The sequence below is a fragment of the Dasypus novemcinctus genome, chromosome 9, assembly GCF_030445035.2.
Source record: "Dasypus novemcinctus isolate mDasNov1 chromosome 9, mDasNov1.1.hap2, whole genome shotgun sequence".
Classification (NCBI taxonomy): Eukaryota; Metazoa; Chordata; class Mammalia; order Cingulata; family Dasypodidae; genus Dasypus; species Dasypus novemcinctus.
The window spans coordinates 110,833,819-110,861,589 of record NC_080681.1 but is presented as its reverse complement, the minus strand read 5'-3'; the positions used below and the strand labels follow the sequence as shown (position 1 = coordinate 110,861,589).

Below are 27,771 nucleotides of genomic sequence, written 5' to 3'. Positions count from 1 at the left end.
GCACAGGGCGGCCCTCCCTGTGGGGCGCACTCCTTGCATGTGGGGCACCCCTTGCAGGGGCACCCCTGTGTGGCACAGCACTCCTTGAGTGCAGCAGTGCTGCACGTGGGCCAGCTCACCACATGGGTCAGGAGGCCCTGAGTCTCAAACCCTGGACCCTCCCATATGGTAGGCGGACACTCTATCAGTTGAGCCACGTCTGCTTCCCTTTACATGCTTATAAGGTCATTCTTTTCTGGAAAAATAATAAGAGCCTGCTTTTCATGCCAGGATTAGGGGAACAGTTTCATATGCCCCCTGGGAGCCAGGTGAAGAGAATATGGCCTTTGGGCAGAGATCCAGGCTTGAGTCCTGCCTCGGCTGCTTACCCACGGTGCGCAGGGCACTTAACCTTTAGCTTTCTCGTCTGCAGAATGGAGAACGTAGTCTCCACTCCTCAGCCTTACTGTGAGGACTGAGGAAACTGCCGCCTCTGAGGAGACAGTCTCAGGTAGCCAAAATGTTACAAAATGAGGGACCATGGGCCAAGGGAGGGCCCTTAAAAGCCTTTGCAAAAACCTGGACCCCTGTGTGTGGAGGGTGTGGGAGTGGAGGGACGGCAATGGGGACAATGATGGATGTCCAGTTAGAAGTCTGAATTGGCAGTAGTTTCTGAAGCCAAACCCCAGAGATACAGGAGGTAAAGGCACATTGTATCCTACGATTAGGACTTGGAAGGGCTCGAGGCTCAGAGAAGAAAGAGAAGGAAGAGAGCTCACGGCTTGCATGGTGTCCCATTTAGCATCCGGAGAAAGTGAGGTTTAGAGGGGGGTGGCATGTACCCAGCAAGGACAGCCTGGAGGAGCCGGGGTTGGCAAGGAGGCGGCAGGCGCCGTGGTGACTGCTAGAGAGCACCGAGGGCTCTGGGTGGTAGGAACTGCAGGCATGGCCCATATCACGGTGCCCAAGGTAGAAAACACCAAATGACTGGATCGCTACGTGAGTGAGAAACCAGCTGATGGGATTCTATATCTTACTGTAACCCACCTACTCTATGTGGAAGCTTCTGGTTCAGTCCAGAAAGTAACATGGATTGCACTTCATCACATCGCCACTGTGGAGAAGTTACCCATCAGTAACCTGGGCCGTCTGCCTGATCCTCTGCTGCAGGAATTTCTGCGGGGCTCACTTTGTTTTAGTCTCTGACCTTGTGTGCTATGAAGTTTATATTTCGCTGCCTAAGCTTTCTCAGTCAGGGTCAACTTGTAAATTTTTCATCAGTTCAAGAAAGAAGATTGTTTTGGAGCAAAAATGGTTTCCTAATTTCTTGCAAGTTTTCATGTTTGGCTCACTGTTCCCACCCCTACCATCAGTTCCAACAAGAAGATCAGGACAGCGTATCAGAGGTCCTCAGTAATGCAGTTGTCCCTGCTCCCTCCAGCCTGCCTTCTTCATTTTCCAGCTCCCATCCCTGGGCAGCTAATCCATTTAGGTGATCAGCTTCCTTTGATTTTAGTTGGTGGAAATTTCCATGCTCTTCTATTTTTCCTCCCCCCTCTACCCAGGATAATTCCTCAGTGTTTGCTGGTTGTTTTTTTTTTTAACCAGAGGTTACCTATGCCAACTGGCCCAGCACTTTATAAGTCTATATCATAGGCCCCATCCATCTCTGGAAAAGTTGTTGCCACATAAATTGGTGAAATTAGTTATTGATTGCTGTTGCGTCTTGTGAAGGGAGGAAGCTGGGTTGACAGGAAGAGAAAAAATGGCCATTTATCAGCCAGAAGCTGGTATTGGCCTGACAAGTAGAAGGCAAGAAACGCCATTAATATTGTGCAACATATTACAACAAGCAGTGCAATTAGAACATTGAGGCCCAGGTAAAAGCTTTACCTTTTGATAAGGACCACTTTTATAGTAGGTGAAGCCCTGATATCCAAAATCTAGCACTCTTTTTCACAGGAAGCCAGGTAGAAGGTTCCTGCTTTATATCGGTGTCAGAAAAAAATGAAAACACATTTGAAAGAAGGAAAGAGAGAAAAAAAGAACAGCCTAGACTCATCCTGAAGCTATGGACACCTGGAGAGCATTCCCCGCCCCTTGCCCACTGAAGGTTTGCCTACCAGGACAGGGTTTTCAGAGGCACTCCTACCACAGGACCTGCATCTTCTCCTCCTAACCCACGTAAAGAGGCAGTAAGAGAAAAAAGACAATTGATAAAAGCTGTCACACCTCTGTCCTGTATCAGCACCTGCCAAGGGGCAGAGCTTTCTGGGCTGGACTGGGTCCCAGAGCAAACCGTATCTCTTGAGGAATTGGCTCACGGAACTCAATCACTTATTTAGATTTACATGTAGCTTCGGGTGTGTTTAAAAAAAAACGAAGAAGGAGAAATTAAAAAAACCTTTACCCCTTTAGTCCCACTTTGCACCCACAGGAATGAACTTAAGAAAAATGTAAACAAGCAATCAAGTACTAAACCATCTGGGGAGTAAGTTACCTGATGAAATACTAGGAGACTAAGGTACTGTTTCGAGTCCCACTTCTCCCGACTCCCTTGCTGAGTCGCTCACTGTGCAGCACTGAAGCCCTCCTCTCGGCAGATGCTGGGTTGAGAGAAGACAGTCATCTCCCTGCAGCAGGAATTTGGGGGCTAGGATGACATCGAAACACACGAGCTCTCTGGCCACCTTATATGGAAGTCAGGCACAGCCGCCCCTTGGGAGTTCTTGCATAACCTCTTATAGACCTTGATTCATTCACTCACTCACTCGTTCATTCAACCCCAGGTCAGATGCTGGCGCCACGAGGAAGACCTGTCCCTTCCCTAAAGGAGTTCGCAGGGCATAACATCCATTACACCAGTCCTCCCCTCTCCCAGCAATCTTGAGCACTGTCCTTGTGAGGACAGGAGCCATCTGAGCAGCCCTGTCATCCCACCACTGTCCAGAGGGGCAGCAAACAGGCTAAAAGAAGCTCGAAAGGTGACCTGGCATAAGAAGGCAAGGTGGGGAAATGGTTTGGAGAGGAAAGTTTTGCTCTGTTTTCTGGAAAGGACCTCCTGCACATATATTCAAGGAGGCAGATACCCTAACCTTTACCACAAACTGTGACATTCCTGTCTTCTTGTCTTTGTGAATTAGTAAGGACATTCAATTACAAGTAATAGAAGCCCCGAGGAGCTGGCTCAAATGTTAACTTAAAACTAGGGTGCAGGGGCATCCCAGAGAAGCCAAGAACCTGGCTGTGGCTGGGCCCTGGAAATGGACCGGAACCAGAGCCTACCGTTTCTCATCTTGGCTCCTCATACAGTAGCCCCACTCTTGTCTTGTCTGCAGATTGGGCTTTCCAGTTCCTCAGAGTGGGAAATAAGGCCACAGCAGGTTGGAAGTTCCAGGCCCAGCCAGTGAGGAAGACTTCTGAATCCCAGGGGAAGGGACCTGGACTAGCTCGGCCTGGGTCTGGTGTCCACTTTGGTACTAGCAAATAGTGAAGATTTGCAAGCACTTGCTGGACAGTTGCCATGTGGCCCTGGGAGACCCTCCTCAATAGAGATCTACTACAATGAGTTCAAGTTTGCAAGGCCAGCCACGCAGAGGCTGTTCTTGTCCTTCTGTGGACCATAGCTGCAATTGGTGAGCTGCCAGCGTGGTGGACACAGCTCTGGCCTCACTGTAGCGGGTGATGTTGGTGCCCAGCCCCCCCTCCATGGCACTCATTTTCCCCATGCACCCAGCAGGGTGACTTCCACCTGCAGCACCCAAAGCTCCACCTGAGGGATCAACCTTCAACAAATGGACAAATTCCCCAGCTCCTGCCCTGGCGAGGGGCAACTGTGCATTCTACACTGATGGCAACGTTCTCCAGTGGGATTGTGCTGGTTGCCTACAGCAATGACCTGTTCGGTTTTATATCTTGACTGGTTGCCTTCTCTTCCCTGCCCAAATGAACCACTTTATACCCCCCAAATCCTTGTCTCGAGGTCTGCTTCTGGGGGATCTAACCCAAGACTTGTGGTTTTAATAGGTTTCCCAGGTAAGCGGTGAAGAGCTTTTGAAAAATAAGAGCACATGCTTTTCTGTTCAATTATGACTTTTTCTCTAAAAATAGAGCTCTTTATTAAATACAAACAAGCATTAGGGCGTTATTTAAATACGATATAAACATAGAACAAAATTAGAAATAAATTACAAGTATTTAAGAACAATATAGGGAAGTGGATTTGGCTCAATGGATAGAGCATCCACCTACGACATGGGAGGTCCAGGGTTCAAACCCAGGGCCTCCTGACCCGTGTGATGAGCTGGCTTACATGCAGTGCTGATGCGCACAAGGAGCACCGTGCCATGCAGGGGTGTCCCCCGCATAGGGGAGCCCCACGTGCAAAGAGTGCGCCCCATAAGGAGAGTCACCAAGTGCGAAAAAAATGCAGCCTGCCCAGAAGGGGGGCCACACACACGGAGAGCTGACACAGCAAGATGATGCAACAAAAAGAGACAAAGATTCCTGGTGCTGCTGACAAGAATACAAGCGGACACAGAAGAACACACAGCAAATGGACACAGAGAGCAGACAACTGGTTTGGGGGGGGCAGGGAAGGGAAGATAAATAAATAAAAAAATAAATCTTTAAAAAAATAAGTACAATATAGAATCTTCTCAGCTCCTCTAAGAATTAGATATGTTGCTTTAACAAAGAACAAAGGTTCTACAGTTTTTTCTCTTGATGTCCTTCAAGTGCATTCCAGAGCCCATGCTATGCAGCTCCCAGAGGTCGTTGTGGCATGTAGGAAAGGGTTTGGTAAACAGTTAAGGGATGAACACATGTAGCACACGATCATACTGATGACAATGCTCTTTCCTAATGCTTGCTACAGCTTTTTTGTTCTACTGAATGAGTATAAAGAAGCTGGATTTTAGAATTCCTAAAAATCTCAGCCTCTATCAGAAACTGAACTTTGAAAAGAATTCTTAAAAAACAAAGCAGGATTTAAAGAATAGGGATTAAAGTGGTTACAGCAGAGAGGCCTAAGACAATACCGACGACAGCTGTCAGTTCTGTGACGCTACCATCATGAAGCGGCTCAGCTGGGTCCCAGAAGAACGTAAGCCTCGGTCTGGGCATTTCCCTGGTTGCTGACCCTGAGTCACAGCCTTCTCCAGCTGAGTTTCAGCTTGTTCTTCCTCCTTTCAGTTCAATGAGGTGGCTAAGCCTCATGGCAGGGGAAACCCCTGGAAGGACTTGTGTGAGCTCCAGCTGCAGTGAGGGCTTCCTGCCAGCTTAGTGCCCCTTGGAAATCCTGGCTGATACCTAGGCCCTTTGTTGATACGGCCCAGCCGGGAAGAGACCAGCTTTATATACCATATATCACCATTTGGGCCCCAGGTAGCACCTTAACCTTGCTGGGTGACCTTGGACAAGTACCTTTGCCACTCTGGGCCTCAGCTTCTTCATTCGAAACAAGATGGGTGTTCAATTAAAACAGTGGTTTGCTAACTTTTTCTTTAGTAGTGAAACTCCCTAAACGAAACCTCAAGTGGAAGGTCACTGTATGCAAATCAGGGCACAGGAGGCTGCTCAGGTTGAAGTGGGGTGAGGGGAGAAGCCACAGCCCTGTGGTTCTCCCCCTGGGACCCCTAACTATGGAACACGAGGCCTTTCGGCCGCTTGGTTTGAGACCCTCCAGACTAGACAACCCCTGGGACCTTATCCAGATCTGTCATCTAATACTAAACTCTCATGATGGCTTCAAATGACACAGCTCTGACGATAAAATAAGTACAAAGATCCTTTTACGATAAATGGAGACGTGGATGTCCTGGCAGCTTAAGTGGCAGGGCTCAGGTCAGAAAGCCAAGAGTGTTCAGATTCCTGGCAACAAAACAGACAAAACTCTTGGTCCTATGGGTAAAAACTCAGGTGTGCTTGTAGGTATACAGGTGGGTGTAGGTTGACAAAGTGGTTGTCTGGAATGCCCATCACTACCCCTGGGGAAGGACAGCCACCTGTTTCCAGCAGACAATGGTTTCTTAGAACTAGAAGGGAAAAGACATCTCCTTTAGGACCCTGAGAGCCAACTAAAGGGTCTAAAGTGCTAACCAAAGCAGTGATTGCAGGCTCAGGCGAACAATTCCCCAATACATCGGATCCCCTGGAAGGTGGACCCCTGGGTTCGCTGCCTTGCGAAGCAAAGCCCTCATTTCCTGGAAAAGGGAGAGGGACCAGGGTACCCATGGCTGGGCTCTGGCTTCTGACTGGGAAGTGGGGGGCTGAGAGGGTGGAAGGAGGTAGACTAGAGGTGGACAGGCTGAAAGGTGAGTGCCTCCAGCCACTCTGAGTCGGGGGTCACAGGTGGGAGATGCCCAGGACGGGTCTCCTCAGAGCCTGGAGAGATGGAGAATCCTACCTGCTCCAATGCAGAGAGCGTCAACGATGGGGCAGGCACTGCGCTACATACACCTGTGATCTCCCCGAACCTGCACAACAGCCCAGGCAGCAGTCACAGATGAGGAAATGGAGGGTCAGGGAGGGAAGGCCGCTCCCCCATCATCACACAGCCAGTAAATGGCAGAGCTGGGATTTGAACCCAGGTCTGATAGTAAAACGTATGCAATCCCATGACCCCAAGGATCTCGATCCCTCCAACATCCCCAGCCAACTGGAGTTTTCTTCAGCTGGCCCCTGCTGGGAGCTCATGAAGCAGGAGGCCTGACTTGGGGGAAGAGGGAGCTCAGCGGGTGCCGGAGAAAGGCCTGAGGCTCTGATACACGAGAAGCTCCTCCAGTGGGCCCACCTCTCCCCACAGATTCCAGCCAGCTCTTCAATGGAGTCAGCCCTGGATGTCCACTGTGACCTGAGCTCCCCTGTCGCACGGTGTCCTGGTCTCCACCTGGTCTGTCACCCCAGGGACAGTGGGTCCTGGGATCTGACAGTCAACCAACCGCTCACCTCAGCCCGTCCTTTTCTCTGCCCCCCTCGGAGCTTGGCCCTCAGGAAGGAGGGCATAGGATGGGGTGGCTTCTCACCACTCAGCCCAGCTGCCAAGAAGCGTCGAGGTCAGGCTCCTGGAGTGCCGGAAGCCCCCTCTGGCGTCGCAGGGATGCACTCAGACTCTCCAGTCTTGGTGGCATCTGAGGTCCTTGGGGAAGCCAGCAGCCGGGGCAGCAGGGCCAGACTCACCGGGAAGTGGGAGTGGGGGCTCACCTTGCCATATAGTGTCCGAGCAGCCCATTCCTGCCCTCCATGTCCTGGGGGCCCACAGGCCTCCCGCCGCCGGCTCCGCTGGCCTCAGTTTCTGATTCCCCCCCACCCTCTTCTTCCTCCTCCTCCTCATTGGGGCTGCTCTCCCAACAGAAGACCAACGTCTGGAGAGAAACTGGGGGATCCCCGGGGACCAGATTTGGTCCTTTTGCTGTGGAACCCCAGGTGGCCCATGAGGAGAGGTCATCTTTGGGTGATTCTTCCAGGGAACCTGAGTCCTGGGGGAATTTGGGTAGCGGGAGAGGCTCCCAGTGCCTGTCTCCCTCCACCTCCTTGCCTGCCCCCTTTTTGGCCACATAGCCAGGGGTCTTAGCCTCGTCCCAGGGGGAGGAGTCCACCGAGCTGGCCCAGCTGCTGTCTGAAGCGTCCCAAGCAGGGCAGTCTCCAACCTGGACCAGAGGAAGCCAGAGCCCCCCCGAGTCCGGCCTGTCTGCCCCAGAGTGCCCCAGGATCTGGCACTCTGGCCCCAGGCAGGGAGGTGGTCCAAGGTAGGGCTCGAAGCTGCCGCTGTCATCCGTGTCTTCCTCCTCATCCTCAGCACTGTCCTCCTCTGACCCTGCCGGCAGGGTGGCAGGGGCCCTGACTCTAGGGCTCAGCCTGACCCTTCTGGTCAGTTCCTTTTGGGGACAGAGGAACAAGTCATCTGGGGATTCTAGGCCACTGGGCTTAAAGGTTGCCACAGGGTGTCTGTGTCCAGAAAAGTCCTGGTTAGGGGAGGGAAGAAAAGAGCAGAAAATTCAGGCTTTCTTGAACCACGCCTTCTTAAATTTGGGTTCCATTGAAATAGACCCTGAGACAAGGCATCAAGTGCAGGGCGTTTCTTTGGGAGATGATCCCAGGAAGCATGGAAGGAGCCAGTAAAGGGGGTGCTAGCAAGCAAGTTACCACTATGGGCCGCTGGAGAGGAAGCCTGCTGGCAACTCCGGGAGCCCCTGCAGCGCTGCAGCACGTGCATCTCAGAGCTGCGCCGCCTGAGGGGCAGGGGCGTAGGGCAAGGCGCCCCCGGTTCCTGGTAGCCATCGGTGCTCATTCCCCGGCACTTGCATCCTACCATGTGCAAGGGCAGGACAGATTCTAGCCCCAGAGGAAGCCTGCAGGATGCAGGTGCTGGCTGCTGTAAGGGGAGCTCGTGTGCACAAAAAGGGGTGCACACAGGTGGTAGAGCCAAGAGCCTTGAAAATGTTCCCCGCATGCCACAGGGCCACTCCGAAGCCAGTCTCCACGTCCCACCCCCGCCGCCTGCCCACCGAGCCTCCCGCTTCCCCCTGCTGTGCCGCCCTGCCTCGGCCACTCTCAGGTTCTAAGGAAGTGAGCCTGCCACAAGGGTGGGCCTGGTTAGCTTGTGAAAGTGTTGGGGCCTTCTAGGACTTCCCCTTTCAGTGTCAGGTGTCGCCCTCCCCCCAGCCCTTCCAGGCTCTCGCCTGAGTCCCAAGGCTAAGGCTCTGTTAGGCTGAAGGAATGAGTGACTAACGGTGGAAATTCAGCCGTGAAAATCGGTGTGTGTCCTAGCTTAACTACGGTAAGTCTAGCCCCTTCCCTTATTCTTCAACAACCCCCCTCAGTTTTACTCTACCAGAGCTCGTGGCATCTTTGCCTGCTGAAACCAGGGGCTCCCCAGGTTGCTCTTCCAGATTATACCCCCGATGGCAACCACCAAAAGCAGTGGCAGCAGAAGTGATGGCAGCACCGAGAATGGCCACGTGGCTCCTAAGGAAGGAGAAATAACAGGGTGATGGAGGGGGATTTAATCCAGACTCCTGCTTCTTAACCACCCTATAGGGAGAGGCTGTGACCTGCGGAAGTCCCTCCTCTGCGTCACTTTGCACCCACCTGGGGCCTCCAGGAAGAAGCAGGTGGGGCTGGAGAACTTGCTGTATTTGGAGTAGATGAAGGTATATATGGTTCTGGCGCTGAGGCAGTGGCGTCCGCTGGCGGCTGGCTGGAGGGGGATCTGGACGGGCTGGCCATGCAGAGTAGCTGGAAATAGGGTCTTTTTGGAGACAGAGGCCGAGGTCAGGCAGATCTGCTGTGGGATCGACTCTGTACGCTAGGTCGGGGTGGGGTGAGTGGGCAGGGCAAGGCTGTGATGCCTCAGCCTGCTTTTCCTTTCCTGCATTCACTTCCCAATGCTACCTGGATTCTTTTTCAGCTGAGTCTCAAGGTAGGGATGGCCTGGGTTCAAATCAGCCTTGCCACTCAGGTCCACCTGCCCCTGGCAGGGCCTGCTGGTCCTCCATTCCTTCCTCTTGCTCCCTTACTTTGTTGGGGGGATCCCTCAGGCTTCCTACCCCACGGCCTTCCAATCTATTGGGGCTCATCTGGCTGTTACAGGTAGAGGAGACCTAGGCTGTGCTGCCCAATACAGCAGCCACTGGCCACACATGGCCACTGAGCACTTGAAATGTGGCTGGTCCAAACTGAGATGTGCTGTCAGTATGAAACACACACTGGGTTTCAAACACTAATCAGAGAGAGAAAAAAAGAATATGTCAGTAAATTTTTTTATTAATTACATGTTGAAATGATAACATTTTAGATTTATAAGATTAAATAAAATCTAAAATTCACCAGTTTCTTTTGGACTATATTTACTGTGGCTTCTAGTAAAATTAAAATTATTTGGCTTGCATTCTATTTCTACTGTTCTAGGACATGTGTGACGTTCTTGAAGGATGGCAGGGTCCATGATGGTTTTGGATCTAAATTCCTAGGATGCAGAGTTTGCGGCAGAGCAGGAATGTTGGCTCAGTGGAAAGAAGAATAAACGAGAACAGGGGTCAACAAACTACAGCTCCCAGGCCAAACTTGGCCTGCCACCTGTTTTTGTAAACAGAGTTTCATTGGAAAACAGCCATGCCCATTTGTTTACACAGGGCCTGTGGCTCCTTTTGTGCTGCAAAGGCGGAGTTGAGCAGTTGTGACCGACTACGGCCCATAAAGCTGACATTATTTACTATCTGGTCCCTGAACTGGACTAGAGCAACCCCAGCACCCGTGCAGGACACAGGAGGCACTGGGTAAATATTGAATGGCTGTGTGTGTGTGTGTGTGTTTACTACATGTGTGTCTGAAGACAGATGTAAAACCTATCTCAGACAGGCAATGATAACCCACATTCATCTAGCATTTTTTAAAGCCTTCTTTTTTTTTTTTTTTTTTACAATAGTTTACTTGTGTTTAAATTGGGGTAAATTGGGGCTCAGAAAGATCAAAGCACTTGCCCAACAACCCAGAGCTAGGAAAAATTAGATTCAACAAGTGGGAGATTTCATAAAAAGCAATGACCCAAAAAAGAAAAGAAGAAAAAAATAAATAAATTGAAAAAAAAAAAGTCGATGGCTCATACCGCAATGCAATGGACCTGAAGCAATTCTTTACTATTATGCTGTAGAAAAACATCTCGAGATGTTTGAGATATATTGCTAATGGTGTAAAGCAGGCTAAAAGGCAATTTAATGGTGGTGATTCCATAAATCAAGGGTTGGCAAACTATGAACTATAGGTCAAACCTGGTCTGCCACCTGTTTTTGTAAATAAAGCTTTATTAGGATGCAGGCATGTCAATTCATTCACCTATTATCTACGGCTGCTTTCACACTACAGCAGCTGAGTTGAGTTATTATGATAGAGACTGGCTTGCAAAGCCAAAATACATACTAATTGGCACTGCATGGGTAAGGCTTGCCACACCCAGCCATAAATAAACAGACATGTGCACACATGTGCAGGACACAACTCTGAGATGGGATCTATACCCAAGTATTATTAGTGGCTGTCTCTGGGTTCTTTTGATTTTCTTTTTAGCCCTCATCTGTATATTCTGATTTTTCTGCAATGTTCTGGTGGCTTGGCAAATGGGCTTCCTGTAGCCTACTCTGGTTCCATCGATTTTATGGAAAAACAAAAATAAAGGTTTTCAGAATTACAAAAGAAATGAGGTAGAAATTGCTGTGCAGTTGCCCCTGAGCTGCGCAGGTCAGGCTGCCCCGCAGCCGGCCTCTCTGGTAGAGCAGGCAGGGGTGGGCCCAGCCACCGCAGTCACTGCCCGTCCCGGGCTCTCCCTCAGGTGGGTCCTGGCTGCTTTTATTCCTGGGAACCAGCCACTGAGCTGTGCCTGAGGCCAGGAGTGGGGTGTGCTGGGGAAGGCTTCCTGGGAAGCACTTGGGGAGCAGGCTGGGGACGGCAAGGTTTGGTGGGACAGTGGGGGGTGCGGCCGGGAGTGGGGGAGGCAAGGGGCTTCCTACCTTATTCCCAGTCTCCTCCCTCCAGAAATACACCTCATACTTCAGATTCGGCAGGGGCACGCACCGGGGCAGCTGGTATGTGGCATTGACGCGCAGGCCCTCCTCCCTCCGGGTGATGATCAGGATGGGGGGGGCCGGCTCCACTGGCAGAAACAGAGGACCCATCAGCACCCTCCGGGCCACCCCGCATCCATCCCTCTGCCTCCAGGCAGGTCTGCTCCTGGCCCAGCCCTGAGCTGGCAGCTAAGGGAAAAATGAAATATGCAATCTACCAAAACTCAAGAGAGCGACCAGCTTAGAGTAGGAAAAGTGTGGTGGTAGTGGAGAGGTCGGGAGCATCATTCTGGCTCAGGGTATGCTGCGGGAGAATCTGGAGAGCTTCCGGGAGGAGGTGGCAAGTTGGTTGTTATTTTTTTAATTAACTTCTTCCCTGTGTCTTTCCCTCTCTTCTTCTAATCCTTATTCAGACTAGCCAACCATTGCAGTGGCTCGTCCATCCTTCCTCTAGTTAGACAGCCTTCCTGCCTGCTTCCTTTCTTTCCAATAATCCTTTCCTTGTTTCCTTTCTCTCCAACTAACATTCCTTCCTATCCACCCTGTTTTCCTTTTCATTTGTACTTCCTTCCTTCCTCTTACCTAGCCAGTCTACTTTTCTACTCACCCATCCTTCCCATCCATCTCTTCTTTCCTTTCCTATCTCTGTATTTGTCCTTCTTGTTTTCCTTCCTTCTTTCCCTCCTCCTGCCCTTCTCCCCTCTCTCACTTCTTGCCTTTCTCCTTTCCCTTCCCTTCCCTCCTGCCTTTCCTGCTATACTTCCCCCCATGAATCTGCCCACCAACCTCCTCCTCCTGTTCCCACCCCTCCATCCGTCCATACCTGTTTCCTTCCTACCATGTGCCTGTCCTTCCACCCAGGCCCCTTCCTTCCCGTCCACCTTGGCTTCCTCTTCCTCTCCAGCCTGCCTGCACGTCCCTTCTCCTTACCACCCAGCCCTCTTCTCCCTTTCTCCTTCCAGCCAGCTGGCTTCTTTCTTCGCAAACCCACTCTTCTTCTCTGCTGTCATGCATTCAGACCCTCCCTCTCCTTCCTTTAAGTCCTGTTTTACCCTCAAACATTTTCAGAAGCCAGGGCAGCAAGTGACAGATCTAAGCTCCCCGAGGGTCCTGTCTGGGCGTTGCTCCTCCTCCCATTCTTGATCTGGCCCGTGCCCGCTTGCCCAACGTCAGAAAGAGCTAAACTCACAGCCCGCCACTTTCAGTTGTGTCTCCAGGCAAACTACATAGCTTCTGTGAGTCTTCTTTACTTTTAACGGTATAGTGAAAACAAACCTCGCAAGATTGTGGTGAGGATTAGAAATAAGGTAAATTGGGAAAAAGAGTGTGTTCTCTTCATCCAGTGTTAACACTGCTGATTTCTAACTGCAGTAGGCACAAGGGATTCTCTTGCTACTTTTATTTTCCACCAAAACTTCCAGCGTGTACACAAATGACGTTTGCGACCAGGACAAAAAGAAACTGGTTTCTTAAAAAGAGAGCTGCATGGCTGGGGCTGGTGGCTGGAGCTGCCTAAGTCCCCCCCACGAAGTCAGGCTGCACAGGCAGGAGCCGGGGGCCCGTGGCAGGCTGCCCCGGGGAGCTGCCCTCTGCTTCGGGGAAGTAGGAGACAGACGGCTAAGCACAGCAGGGCCACCGAGCAGTTCCTGGACAGAGAGCCTCCCTGGCCAATCTTTTACCCCAGACCTACCTTCAGAAAGGTAATCCATGTACTCAGACTCCACCCAGGGCGACCTGGAGCTGGGAGAAACGGCCTGCACACGCCCCTTAAACTTGTTGAACAGGTCCTGTTTCTCCAGGCATGTCAGGGAACACGCCAGTTCCTTGCTCCCTGCGCAACGCTTCACTCTTCGCCAGCGTAGGGGGTTTGGCAAGCTGAGGGGGGAGATGGGAGAGCCTGGGCCGTGGGCTCAGCACTATGGGGTAGGGGAAGGGATGTGAGGGAACATACCATCACACGTGCCTCTGTTCAGCCTGATTGTTTGCCCGCCCATCCGTCTGTCCAGCCAGGCAGCCAGTCATAGCCTGGGTAGGAATTTAGGCTCCGGAGCCAGACAGACGTGGGTGGGAATCTTTGTTCCTTTTCTCATGAGCTTTGGAAGCTGAGGCAGGTCACTGGCCCAAAGCCTCAGTTTCCTCATCTGTAAATAGGGCCATCATGCTTTTGTCACTGAGCTGCTGCGATAGCTGCTATGGCTAGTACTAGCAACCATTTTTGCCACATGTTTATTTATACTGGTGTTAATGGAGCACCTGCTGCATGCCAGGTGCTGTGCTGGGTGCTGTGGGGATGTTAGAGGGGAACGCATGGCCCATGACTCCATCCTCCTGAGAATAATGAGGCCCAAAGATGGGACCTGTGTGCTGGGCACCCTTTTTGGCACTGGGGAATCAGCAGTGCATCAGACAGAGGGGCCCCACCCTTGGGCTAGAGGAGAGTTGCCTGCAACATGGCAAGAGGGAACTCTTTCGAGAGTACTTAAAAATATCAACCCAGGATGACCAACACCAAGACCTTTTCTAGTCAAATTACTGGGCTTTCAAGAAATAGAAACAATTCTGTGGACAAAGACAGCAAGTGATTTATAAGAGGAAGAAAATTGTATTACCATTGAACTTTTTGACAGCAGTGCTTTATTCCAGAAGAAAAGGCAGTAATATATTTAAGCTACACAAAGAAAGAAAATGTGAGCCAAGGGATTTATATTTATGTAAAGTGCACAGAGAAACTATGTCATGTATTTTGGCCACCTCCTCTTCACCCCATAGGTGAGGAAGGACTCCTGCTGCTGAGTTATGGGGGTGGCTGAACACATGACACTAGACCCTGGACAGGTAAGACTGACGGCAGCTTATTAGGAACGTGGACTCTCAGCCTGGGGGAGGATGACACCATACACCACGCGGAGCCACGCGGGGGCTGCACTCGAGAGCAGAGGACCCAGCAGGGGCTGGGGGAGACAGGCTTTGCGGAAACAAGAGGGTGGGTGACTTCCGGTTCCCACAGGAGGATGTGATTGGTTTGTTTGCATAATCCAGCAGCTGGCAGGGAAGTGAGAGCCATCATGTTAAAGGCTGGGTGACGTGCAGCTAGTCTGGCTGAAACGGGAACTGGGTGGGTGGGAAGGCTTTCCTGTTGCGTGGGGGGCATGTCTGGCAAGAGCAGGGAAACTCCTGGTTAGGCCTTACGTGAGGCTCAAAGATGTTAAAGCGGCACATAAGACTTGAGGCCCCACAGCACATTATGCAAGACCTCAAGGAACATTGTTCCTATGTGGTCTTTCCGAGCATATTCGAAAGAACAAGCTTTGGACAGCCATACAATGAGAGACACTGACATAAGGACTAGTGGTGATCATTAAATAGTTACTTGTTATAATAGCTTCCTATTGCTACTGTAAATTACCAAAACTTACTGGCTTAAAGCAACACAGATTTATTCTCTTATAGTGCTGGAGGTCAGAAGTCCAAAACAAGTCTTATGGGGCTAAAATCAAGGCATTGGCAGGGCTGGCTCTTTCTCGAGGTTCTGGGGGAGGATCTGCTTCCTTGCCTTTTCCAGCTTCTAGCGGCTATCCTCATTCCTTAACACAATGGCCCCACATGGCATCATCCTTTCTCCCTCTGCTTCCATCACGTTCTCTAATTCTACTGCTTCCCTCTTATAAGGACCTATGTGATTACACTGGATCCACCCAGATAATCCAGGATAAACTCCCCATCTCAAGATCTTTATTTTAATCACATAACGCAAAGTCCCTTTTGCCACATAAGGTAACATGTTCACAGGTGCTGGTGATTAGGGTGTAGCCATCTTTTGGGAGACATTATTCAGTCTGTCAAACTTGTAGAATTAAAACTGAAGAGCATGTGGCTCAAGTGGTTGAGTGCCTGCTTCCCACATAGGAGGTCCCGGGTTCAGTTCCCAATGCCTCCTAAAAACATAAAAACAAACAACAAGCAAACACATGAAGCAGCCAACTCAGGGGAGCCGATGTGGCTCAGTGGTTGAGCACTGACTTCCCACACACGAGGTCCTGGGTTCAATCCCTGGCCCCGGTACCTCAAAAAACAAACCAAAAAAACCCAAAAAACAAAACAAAACAAAACAACAAAAATGAAATGAGGGTTAAAAAGGGAGAGATACAGTATAGTTCTGGATTACATCACGCCCCCCACAGAGACACATTCAAGTCCTAACCCCTGGTCCTGCGGATGTGAACCCAATGGAAACAGAATCTTTGAAGATCCTACACTGAATAAGGTGGACCTCGATACAAGATAGCTGGAGTCTTAGAAGCAGAGGACATTTGGACACAGTCGCAGGAGACAGATGGGGAGAGAGACAGCCATGTGATGGAGGTAGGGGTAGACTTATGGATGGCCTGCAAGCCACCACCAGGACGCCACACACTTTGGAGAAAGCACGATCCTAATGTACTGACAGCTTGATTTCAGACTTCTAGTCTCCAAACTGTGACACAATAAATGCCTGTTGTTGATGACATCTAGTCTGTGGTACTTTGTTATAGCAGCCCTGGCAAACCAAGACAAGTATGTAATGGCTAATGCTCTGGCAATGAAGATATAGAATAACTATAAAAAATGTGCTGCTGGTGGTGAGAATGTATGTAAAACATTTTTGAAAATTGTTTTAAGTAATCATACCGGTGGTGGTATTACGGGATAAAGAAAATTAGAAATTATGGAGTATTCTAATTCCATCATCTCCTATGTTCCTGAGAACCAGGATCCTCAGAATGAAGGAAAGAAAATACAGATTTAATACAGAAGGGGTTAAGTAAAATCTTTAAGAACTGAATTTAAATCAGAATTATCAGTATGAACTAATTAGGCATTTTATCTTTAAAGAAAAAGTGAGTGCGCACCCGTGTGTGTATCTTCTTTTCTGCTCACAGAAAAGCCCTATAAGAGTGGCTAAGTAGTTACCAGCACAGCTTGCACACAGATTGTGGTCTTTAAATACCATTTCCTACAAAACAGACAAACTGCTGATTCCAGGTTTTAGGACTGGGACAAGAATTGTGTGAGATGATCCTGGAATATCTTGCCATAACAGACAGGAAGAAAGAAATCAAAGACTACTAGGGTCTTTGTGTATGTATTAAATTAAAAGGGCACAGTGAAGAGACTTTCACTGGCTAAGGATGGGGCAAATTGAGTCTCACCAAATATAATAAATTGCAATGGACTGAAGCCTATCAGAGATGTTTAAATTTTGAGTTCATAATGATAATAATAAGAAGAAACTAAGTGGTCACTTTTGGGAGATGATAGGGAACCAATTCAATATCATAAAAACTGGAAAATAGAAAAAAAATCAAGCATTTATTTTGCCTTGACAATTTGAATGGCACCACTGGATAACCAAATACTAGATGAGAGAAAGCAGCTCTTGGTAAAATAATTCCAACTCACAAAAGGTAAAAAAGCTATTAGAAAATTACCATTTGCAATCTCTAATGAATTAATAGACCTAAGCCTTGATTATTGTATCAGTCAGGGTTCTCCAGAGAAAACAGAACCGGCAGGAATGTATGTATGTAGACATGTATGTCAATGAGTAAATGTTATGGGATTTATTTTAGGAATTAGCGCTTACAACCATGGGGATTGGTAAATCCTAATTCTGCAGGGCAGGCCACAAACTAGGAACTCCAATGAAGGTTTCAATGAATTCCCCAGGAAAAGCTGGTCGGCTGAGGCAGAGACAGAAATTCTTCTTTTTGACTGCTAAAAGCATCAGTTCTCCCTTTAAGGCTTTCAACCGGATGGACGAGACATCTCTAATTGCCAAAGGCAATCTCCTTTGTTGATTGTAGATGTGATCAGCCATAGATGCAATCAACCGACTAATAACTTACATCCATGAAATACTCTCAGAGTAACAACCAGGCCAGCGCTCGCTTAATCAAACAACTGGACACCATAACCTAGTCAAGTCGACACACGAACTTAACCATCACAATTATCAATGGCTGTAATATCATAAAGGTGAGACAGACATTATATGTCACCTCCTGATAAAAGAACAGATTTAAAATAATTCTGATTAATATGCTCAAGAAATTAATGAAAAAAATGAAAAATTTCAATAGAGAACTGAAAACTATAAAAAAAGAATCAAATGAAAATTCTAGAATTTAAAAATAACTGAAATAACAAAGAGCAGATTAGGCTTAGTTGAAGAGAAAATTAATAAACTGGAAGATATGCTAGAAGAAACAAAAGGCTGAATAATACCGAAAAAGAGCAAAAAGACACAATGGGACGTGGTGAAAAAGTTTAACATATACATATTTCAAGTCCCAGAAAGAGATGAGAGATAGAACAGGCAAAAGGATTCTGAAAAGATAATAACTGAGATTTTTCCATAACTGATGAAAGGAATTGAGCCTCAGAGTCAAGAAGTTTCATGAAGTTTTATCTGGATAAATATAAAGAAAAACAATGCACTTAGGGACATAAATTAGTGAGGCAAAGGGGTACTGATGGCAAAGTACCAGAACTCTGTTGGCTTTTATGAAGGGTATTTATTTGGGTTAGAAGCTTACAGTCACAAGGTCCTAAAGAGTAAGTAACTTCCCTCACCAAAGTCTGCTGCCCTGTGTTGGAGCAAGATGGCTGCCAGTCTCTGAGAGGGTTCAGCCTTCCTCTTCCTCTTAAGGCTCCATGGTCCCAGCTTCTTCAGATCTCAGCTGTAGGCTGGCATAAGGCTCAGCTCTCTTCCTGGGGCTCGTCTCTTTCCAGGCTCAGCCGCACAAGGCCAGCTGTGAACCATCAGGCAAATTGCTCACCTCTTTCCCGGAGCCTCCAGCGTCAAAACTAAGCTCTCTGCCCTGTTGTTTTCTGTGTGAGTGTCCACCCACCAAGGGGGCAGGGACTCAATGTCCTACTGACATGGCCAAATCAAAGCCCTAATCTTAACTTAATCGAGTAAAAGTGAAACTTCTGAGTTTGATACAATCAAAGGGTATCAAGCCCAGAGGAACAGACGTTTACAAACACAATTAGTATTTCTTTTTGGAATTCATCAATAATATCACACTGGCACAGGAAAGCTTAGTAAAACCACTTAGAAACCAAAGGCATAGCAGCCAGAAAGACAATTTCTATTTAAAAAATCACTAAAACTGACAGGTGATGTACTAGAAAACCTCTAAAGCTAGAAGACAGTAAATTGAAATCCTCCAAATGCTAAAAGAAAAAGTTGTCATTCTAGAATGTCTTATCCATTTTTAATCTCCAAATTAAGAAAAAAATCTAGGAAATAAAGAGAATTTGTCACCAGCTGGCCCACACCAATGAAAATACCAAAGTGAAGAGGAAACACAAATGGCTAATAGTCATATGATGAGGTGCTCAACCTTGTCATGTTAATCAGAGAAATTCAAAATAAAGCCACAGTGCCATACTATTTCACATCAACCAGACTGGCAAAAATTTCAAAGGCCAAAAATACCAACTACTAGTGAATCTATAAAGTGATGGGAATTGCTGGCAGGAGTGTAAACTTGAACAAACTGTTTCAGTTTTCTGGCTGTTAAAACAAATACCACACTTTGGGTTGGCTTCACAAAATGAATTTATTAGTGCATGGTTCAGAGCCGAAAAGCCTTGCTCCCTTTGTATCTTCTGTCTATATCTCCTGGCTGATCAGTGATGTTTGGGCTTCCTTGACTTTCCCATCTCATAGAGATGCACATGGTGGCTTCTTTTGCTTTCTCTTTCGGGTTCCGTTGACTTCCAGATTTTGGTGGCTCCCAGTGGCGTCTTTCTGCGTCTAATTTTCTTTGCTTCTAAGGACTTCGGCTTTTTTGGATCAAGGCCCACCCTCACTCAGTTTGGGAACTCCTTATCTAATAATATTTTCAAAGACCCTACTTACAAATGGCTCACACCCACGAGACCATGAGTTGGGAACTGACCATGCCTTTTGTGGGAGACACAATTCAATCCCCAGCAAGTACTCTGGAAAGTAGTTTGAGGTGCTCTAGTGAATTCAAAGATGTGCATGTCTACAGCCCAGGAATTCCACCCCCAGTTGTGTCTACCTCTTGCACACAGGCATCAGGGGATATGTACATTCTCTGGCCTTCACAGCTCCACCTAATTCTGCTCCAGCTTTTCTCAAAGATTCACTCCCATCCTTGGCAGGCCTATTCCCTATGCACTGTTCTCCCACCTCTCATACCTTTACCTGAACCTAGAATGGCCATCATCATATACTTGCCACATGCTAGGGGACACAGAGGACCAGGAGAGGCTGACCACGTTGTATGCAGCTACTCCAGACAGGCCACGCTAGTCAAGATGTCCATTAAGAGGCTGAAAAAATGAGTTGTGGTGCTTGGGGCTGGCTTCATGGGTAGGATTTGTCTAGTCACATGGGGCCCTCTACTTGGCTCAAGCCTCTGCTGTTGCCTTGAAGTTCTCAAGTTTTGAACAAGGGACCCAGCATTTTCACTTTGCATGTGGCTCCGCAAATTACGTAGCTGGTCCTGGTGGTATTTGTATAATGGAATACTATGTAGCGATGGAAATGACTGAACAACTACTACACCAATCAATGCAGATGAATCTCAGAAACAGAAAAATACATACTGTGCTATTCCCTGTCTATGAAATTCAGAAACATGCAAAACTAAGTAGTATATTGCCTGCAGACACATACATAGAAGACAAAACTGCAAGGAAAGTCAAAGAAATAAAACAAAATTCAGGATGGCAATGGGGGTTAGGGAGAGAGGGAACAGGATGGAGAAGAGCAAACAGGTAGATGGAAGTTACTGATAATACTCTAGCTCTTGAGTTGGGTTCAGTGAGGTTTTAAAAAGTATAAAATAGAAGGGAGAATTTAAAAAGGCCCAGAGAATGAGATTTTAACTCCTTAATATATTTATTTCAGCTGTATCATTTACTAGCTGTAGGACTTTGAGCAATATATTCACCCTTAGTGCCTCAGCGTCCTCATCTGTATTGAACCTTCCTCATAGCTGCTGAGACAATTCCATGTATTTAATGTATTGGCACAGACCCTGACACGTGGCAAACACACAGTCAATGTCTTCTGATCTGGTCCTTTCTTCTGAAATCTCCCTTGCAGCCTGCCTTTCCTAAGGCAGTGCCCATCACTCATGCCTGGACCCTACAGAGGGAAGGCATGTGAAGGGACACTGGCAACACCCACTTCGGTGCTCCACGGTGAGCTTCCCAGGGCAAGTCACAACACCGTTCTGAGTTCAGTCTCCCCATCTCTCTGGTGGGGACATCATGGCACCTGCCTGGTGTATAGGGAGGAAGATGAGAAATACTCACGTAAGATCCTTAGCACTTGGCCTGGCATGGGGTGGGTCCTCGAGGCTAGGTACTTCCCTCCCCTTCCTGCTATCCCCTCCCCACCAAATCTAGATTAAGCCTCCTGAGTGCCTGCTTTCATCATCCTGCTCTCCAAATGCAAGGATGGTGGATCTGCTTCTGTTTTCCATTTCCAGACTCTTCTTCATCAACAGTGGTGCCTGGGATCGAGAAGGATCTCAAGGCCCTACCAGGCTCAGTGAGGGGAAGTGTGGTGACCATCTAGCAATGCCTGCCCCAGGCTCTGCAGGGGGACCCTAACAGGCCCTTTGCTGTATATTTGTCTTTCCCAATTGGCTGGAACAACTCCAGGGCTTCATCCAGGACATTGAGCATTCCACCAGCTAGCCCTCAGAGGCTCACATCAACTTTTCTCAAAGATGCACCTCTATCCCTGGCAGACCGATCACCTGTGCACTGGATTTTCAACATCATTCCTACCTCCAGACCTATACCTGAGCCTCAAACGCCCCTCCCCATACCTGCCATGTGCCATCTCCTATGGGACCCAGAGCCAGCAAATACTGACCACATTGAACAAAGCCACCCCAGACAGTGCACGGCCCACCTCCAGTCTCCCCTCCCACCAGCCCCGAGGCTCCCCACTACCTTTGATAGGCCACAAAATAGGTCACGTTCTGGGGGTTGCCAGGCCCTGGGAGCCATGTCAGATATACGCTGAAGTTCTGGGATAGCAGTGTCACGTTCTGGGGAGGGGCCAGATGGGGCTTGCCTGTGGGATAGAAAGAGGTTGTGAAGCCTGGTGCTCCTGGCTGGTCTCCTCTCAGGCCAGCCAAACAGCTGCACGGTGGGCAGTCAGATGCTTGCCGAGTTTGAGGAAACAGGTATCTGGGTGGTTGAAGCAGAGGGGATGTGGTATGGACTAGGAACCTCTTGGGTTACCCAAGAGTCCTCTCCCGGTGGAGCTGTACAGGATGTGCTTAATTCTCCCAGCAATGAGTTGTGACAACTTGTGTGAAATGTTGTCTACCAGGAAGGCTCATTAGAGACTCAGTGTTCAGGCTGTTCACTAGGGGTTGGTCACATAGGTACCCATAATTCCAGACTCCCAGAAGCAAAGTGGGTCAGCACAAACCACAAGCTGTTTAGGCACAGTGAGCCATCCTTATCAGGGTGGGGGGACCCTCCCCAGATCTAAGTTTCCAGAGGCCGACCAAGGGCTGGCCTTGCAAGCAGGTCTTTCTAAGGACAGCATCTCAGGACAGCTAACTCTTTTCTGCAAATCAGGGGTCAGGATTGTAGTCACAGCCCTGCTGCCACCTGGTTGTACTGCAATGGGCAGCCCCTTCCCCTCTATACCAGGTGAGATCTGCATGAACCCCAGGGTTCCAGTGGAACACCATGGAACAGGAACCACCTGCTGGACTCTAGCAGGGGCAGCCTTGAGGGTCAAGGACGGGTGGATACTTCACGAGGGCAGGGGCTCGGTCTTCTTCTTGGTTATGTCTCCAGGGCTCGCAGTGGTGCCTGGCACACTGTATGGATTCAGTAAATATCTGCTGAGTGAGGATTATGTCAAAGCTCTCCTAACTGGTCTCCCTGCTTTCAGCCTTGCCCCCTCAATCCACTCTCCACAAAGCAGTCAGTGTTAAAATGAAAGTCAGATCATGTCAGTCTTCTGCTTAAAAGTCCCCCATGGAAGAAGAGGCATAATATGGGGCATTTTGGGGACACTGAAATTGTCTTGCGTGACATTGTAATGACAGACACAAGCCATGATACATTTTGTGAAAACCTATAAAATTGTGCGGTACACAGGGTAAATCATAATGTAAACTATAGACCATGGTTAGCACAATGCTTCAATATGTGCCCATCGATTGTAACAAATGCACCACACTAATGAAAGATGATGTTAATGGGGAAAAGTGTGGGAGGGCACGGGGTGAGGTATATGGGAATCCCCTACATTTCCCATGTAATATTTATGTAATCTAAAAGCTTCTTTTAAAAAAAACACTCAATGGTTTCCATCTCACTCAAGGTATGAGCCAAAGTCCTTCCAATCGCCTACAAGACCCTACCCTGTCTGACCTGCTACTCTCCCCTGGCTCCCTCTCCAGCCACACCAGCCTCTTTGCCTTTCCCAGCGCACACCAGTCATGCTCCCACCTCAAGGCTCTGCACGTGCTGCCCCCAGCATAGGCTGCTTTCCTCCTGGATAGCCATCTGGCTCACTCCTTTGTTTCTCTTCATGTCTCTGCTCAGATGATACCTTCCCTGCCCATCTTACCTGGCCCCCACTGCCCTCCCTGGCACCCCCATCTCCCTTATCCTACTTTCCGTGCCTCTCTAGCACTCATCCTCTGATGCGCTGCCTAGTTACTTGTCTACTTGCTAGTTGGCTTTCTCCCCGCACTTGAACGTAAATTCCACCAGGGCAAGATCTTTGGTGTGCTCACTGCTGAGTCCCCTGTATCTAGAAGAGCGCCTGGCACATGTTAGGCCGTCAGTACGTATTTGTTGCTAAGAGGGAAAAAGGGAGGGAGTCAGGCAACTCTCTGGTCTTAGCCCGCAGTCATGGATTCCTGGGTGACAAGAACTCGCAGGTTGTCCATTCCAGGCCTCCAACTGCGCTAGCACGCCCTGAATCCATGCTGACGGGTTATTCTGTGCCTGTTCTGCAGTATGCGTTGAACCCCTGGACGCTTGAGTCCTGCTCTTCACCAGCCTCCTCCTCCAAGATGTCACTCTTCCTGCCTGGTCTACCCTGGCTGTGACTCTGGAATCCTCTTCCTCTCCACCCCCATCGCCACGGTCTGGAGCAGACCACTGGTGCCTCCCATAGATAACAGCCTTGTGACGGTCCTCCTGCTTCCTCGGGACCCTCTGTGCCTCCTTCTCACTGCTAAGCCTCCTCTTCTGCAACAAAGTCTCTCCAGTTTCAGGCCCTCCCCTTGCTCTCAGCATAAAGTCCACACTCCTTATCGGGGCATATGAGGCCCTGCCCAGCTTGGCCTGGTGGGGCCACCTGGCTGACCTTTCCCCGACAACTCCCCAAGAGGCTCATCAGGTTGCAGCCAAACTTCCTTCTTGCTCTTCCCAAACCACTGCCTTCTTGGGTGTTTCTTTTTTTTTTTTTTAATTAAAGTTAATAGATCACAAGGAATGTTACATTAAAAAACATAAAACAAAAAACATAAGAGGTTCCCATATAACCCACTCCCCACCCCCCACAACATCATTTTGTACATTGTATTTTTTGGAAGATATATACATCACACAAAAAAAGTTACACTAAAAAATATAAGCGGTTCTAGTATATGCCCCACGCCCCCACCCCACTCCTCCCACACCAACAACCTCCCTCTTCATTGCGGCACACTCATCGCACTCGATGAACACATTTTGGGGCACTGCTGCACTACGCAGATAATAGTTTACCCTGTAGTTCACACTCTCCCCCAGTACATTCAGTGGGTTATGGCAGGATATATAAAGTCCAGCATCTGACCCTGCAATATCATTAAGGACAACTCAAAATCCCAAAAATGCCCCCACATCACATCTCTCCTTCCCTCTCCCTGCCCTCGGTAACTATTGTGGCCACTTTCTCCACCTCAGTGCTACAATTTCTTTTTTACTCGCCACAATAATTTTATAGTAGAATATCAGTAAGTCCACTCTAGTCCATATTTTATTCCTCCATCCTGTGGACCCTGGGATGGTGATGTCCTCTCCACCTCTAGATCAGGAGGGGGCTTAGATTCCACATGGATGATGGAACCACACCAGGGAATCAACAGTGACTACAGCTGTAAGCAGAGGAATTGCAGCCATCATCCATGTGGAATCTTTTGGGTATTTTTAAACCCAGGTACTTCTGACCGCCTGGGGTTTACTATCTGCTCTTTCGAAGACTTGATACAAAGTCCCTTCCTCCATGGAGTGTTCCCTGCTTTCTCTAAGAGGTGGTGTTGATGATGATGATGACAGCAACAGCAGCTAACATGTGCTGTGTCCTAACCATGTGCCAGGCACTTTACCTGCCTTTTCTCTTTCACCCCTCACCATACCCCCCCAGGAAGTAGGTATCAATTATGATCACTGTGTTACAGATGAAGAAACGGAGGCTTTGAGCTGTTAAATTGTAGAACCAGATTTCAAATCTGGGCCTCGCCAACTCCCAAGTCTGAGCCCTTGACCACATTTCCTCTTCCAGGTCTCCCGTGGCCTGTTCAACTTCTTCTTTCAACAGCATCTATTGACTAGGCCCTTTGTGCGATACTGGGGTTTCCAAGAGGAATGCAACTTGATTCCTGCCCTTGAGGAACTCATGGGCTATGGAGAATTTGGGGCCCTGAAGTGTCACAGGGGCTACAGTGGAAATCCATACAGGTTACAGAATGGCACGGGGGAGGGGCATTACTACTGACCAGCCTGGACTGTCCACCTCTGCCCTTTTGGAATCCAATGTAGGAGTCTGCTTCTACCCCACCTTTGTCCAGCAGCTGGAACTGGATCACCTGGATGCTGTCATTCCTTCTGGCTTCTGGGCTTCCTAGCAGGTGGCCAGCGAGAGGCCAAAATTGGCCTGCAAGCCACTCTCTTACCATCAAGCCCCCAAAGGGTGCCGGGCATGGGTTTGGCATGTTGTATGTAAAATCTCATCCACCCTCAGGACAAACCACCCACATGGGGTGAGGCTCAAAGACATGTTTTGCCTGAGTCTACACAGCCAGTTTGTATGGGTGCTGGGATTGGAACCTGAATCGAGCTGCACCTCACCCTTTAGCATTACACCAGTTTGTGTTGTGAATTTTAAATATCCCTTGGTCTGGGTTACTTCCAACCAGGTCTGGATAGGAAAACTAATGAGTTTGGAACAGGGGACCTAAGTCCCAATCCTCTTCCCCCCACCCACAGGGACACTGATCCTCAGCAGGCCAGAAAAACACAGACACAGAACTATCACAACCTCTGAAACCTTTGCAGACAAAAAGGAAGCTGCAAGGGAAGAAATTTCACAGCTGCCAATTGCTGAGGTGTGGCTGAGCTGCCCTGGGAGGATGGGTAGACGGACAGCTCTGCTCCAGCTGCCCACCCGAGGCCAAAGCTGGCCATCTCCCTATACTGTGTGTGCTGCCTCCACCTTCTCCTTTAATTGCTCTGAGCCTCAGGATCCCCATCTGAAAAGGAGGTACATAATACCCACCTTGACCAACTGTCCGTAAAGCTTAAACTGGATAATACGGCGTACAGCACACAGGAGTTGCTCAGTGAAAGTTGGCTTTTGTTATTAGGTTTGGTCCAAGGGCCCTTCCAGATCTTAAACTGTGCCTCTAAGACTGGGAAGCTACCCCAGGGCCATCTCTGGACCTTCTCCTCCCCCCAGTTGGTTGGAATGGTGGCAAGTTAGGCATATTTTCCACTGGAGATGATTTAGAAGAAAAGGAGACATTAGGGTCACACCGCAAGGCGCAGGCCGAGCCAGAGCTCCCCGAGCGCGGTCCCGCTCAGGCCTGGCCGCTGTTTCTGACACCACCAGGCCGAGGGAGGGGAAGGGACTGCAGGGGAGGGCTCGGCACACCGGGCCAGCTTCCCCCTCCAGAGATGGGCACCTGCGGCCTCAAGGCAGGGGAAAGGGCTTCAGGAAACCTTAAAAAGCACTTCGTACAGAAATGCAGTTACTTTCTAAACTGCCATTGTCTCTCTTCCCCCTCTCCCCCCAAGTTCACCCTAAGAATTAGGAAACAGGTATCGGATCGTCCCAGACAGGAATTTCAAAGACCCGTGTCTGTGTAGCCCTTGGAGGAAAAAAAGTGATGACGGTCAGCAGAGCGGATTCGCGCCCCCGCGGCCCACGCCTTTTACCTGGAGAGGACTGCAGCAAGCACAGGAGCAGGGGCACCCACCGCCGCGCCTCCGCCATGGGTGCCCTTCCGAGGGCCCAGGTCCCCGCCCACCGCCCACCGCCCACCTTCCCGGCAGGTGACGCGGCCCCGCAGCCAATGGGAGGCCGAGCCGCGGGCCCGCCCCGCGCGGGCCGGGACTGCACCGGGGCAGCCCCCGGGGCGCCTGGCTGCGGGCGGAGTGCCGGGGTGGGGTCTGGGGGGAGATGGGGTACCTCGCTCCGGGCGTCGGCCTCCCCGCACGCTCCTGCTCAAAAAACCCGCCCGAGGCTCCCACTGCTTGGGCTCTGCTCTCGTGCCCCGATCCCCGCAAACCTCAGCCAAACCGCGTGTCTGCGCGCGAGTGCGGAGGGCAGAACCTTTGCGCAAGCACCGTCGGGGGTTCCAGAGTGGGACTGCTTAGCAGGACGAAAGAGCAAAGCCCCGTGAGCAGCGCAGGCTCGGCTCCCAGCGGCGGGGTCCCGGAGCCGGGCCGAGCCCTTCTCCCTCGTTCCGCGCTTGGATCCCGCCAAGGACCGGGCGGTGGCCCCGCTGTTCTCCGCACGCTTCGCGCCGGGACTGGCGGCCTCCGGGCTGGAGAGGCCCGTTCCGGGGACAGCTGTGGCCCCGACTCCGCGGCCCGCGGCGTTCCTCGGTCACCAGAAGCGTGGCCGCTTCCAAATAATGGAACCCGCCGCGCCGCGGAAATGCCGCAGTTGTTTAAAGGGGCGTTGCGGTCGGTTATGGAGCGACAGGGGCGTGCTCACAATCCATTAAAATCTGGAAAAGCAAGTACCAAGATAGGGGCCCATTAGAAAAAGTGCGTGCGTGTGTACGTGTAGACAGATCTTGGAGCATACTGTTAACGGTGTTTTGGCTGGTGAGGACACACACACATATAGTGAAGATACATATCTATATTCCTTCTTGCTCTTGTTTAGTTTGTACCTGTCTCAATAATTAATATATATTGCTTTCCAACAAGAAAAGTTACTTTTTACCAA

At 49.6% G+C, this 27,771-nt stretch overlaps 1 protein-coding gene across 1 annotated transcript; it reads right to left on the bottom strand.

Annotated features, from left to right (window-relative positions):
• Nucleotides 1–4,053: 4,053 nt before the first annotated feature.
• Nucleotides 4,054–26,841, bottom strand: IFNLR1 (interferon lambda receptor 1). The gene is made up of 7 exons (XM_004465391.4): nucleotides 26,751–26,841; nucleotides 21,525–21,648; nucleotides 13,228–13,412; nucleotides 11,484–11,626; nucleotides 9,070–9,229; nucleotides 8,813–8,946; nucleotides 4,054–7,943 (listed from the first exon to the last, which is right to left on the bottom strand). Exons 1-7 carry the CDS (start codon nucleotides 26,806–26,808, stop codon nucleotides 7,179–7,181), a joined length of 1,569 nt encoding a protein of 522 aa, XP_004465448.1. The 5' UTR covers nucleotides 26,809–26,841; the 3' UTR covers nucleotides 4,054–7,178.
• Between the last annotated feature and the right edge of the window lie 930 nt (nucleotides 26,842–27,771).

Bases quoted from the DNA above. Each gene is read 5' to 3' on its own strand.
- IFNLR1 (XM_004465391.4), bottom strand. From the start codon at position 26,808: ATGGCGGAGGCGCGGCGGTGGGTGCCCCTGCTCCTGTGCTTGCTGCAG. The intron at 21,649-26,750 runs GTAAAAGGCGTG...TCTATCCCACAG, and splicing joins CTTGCTGCAGTCCTCTCCAG to GCAAGCCCCATCTGGCCCCT. The intron at 11,627-13,227 runs GTAGGTCTGGGG...TGTTTCTGCCAG, and splicing joins CATGGATTACCTTTCTGAAG to TGGAGCCGGCCCCCCCCATC.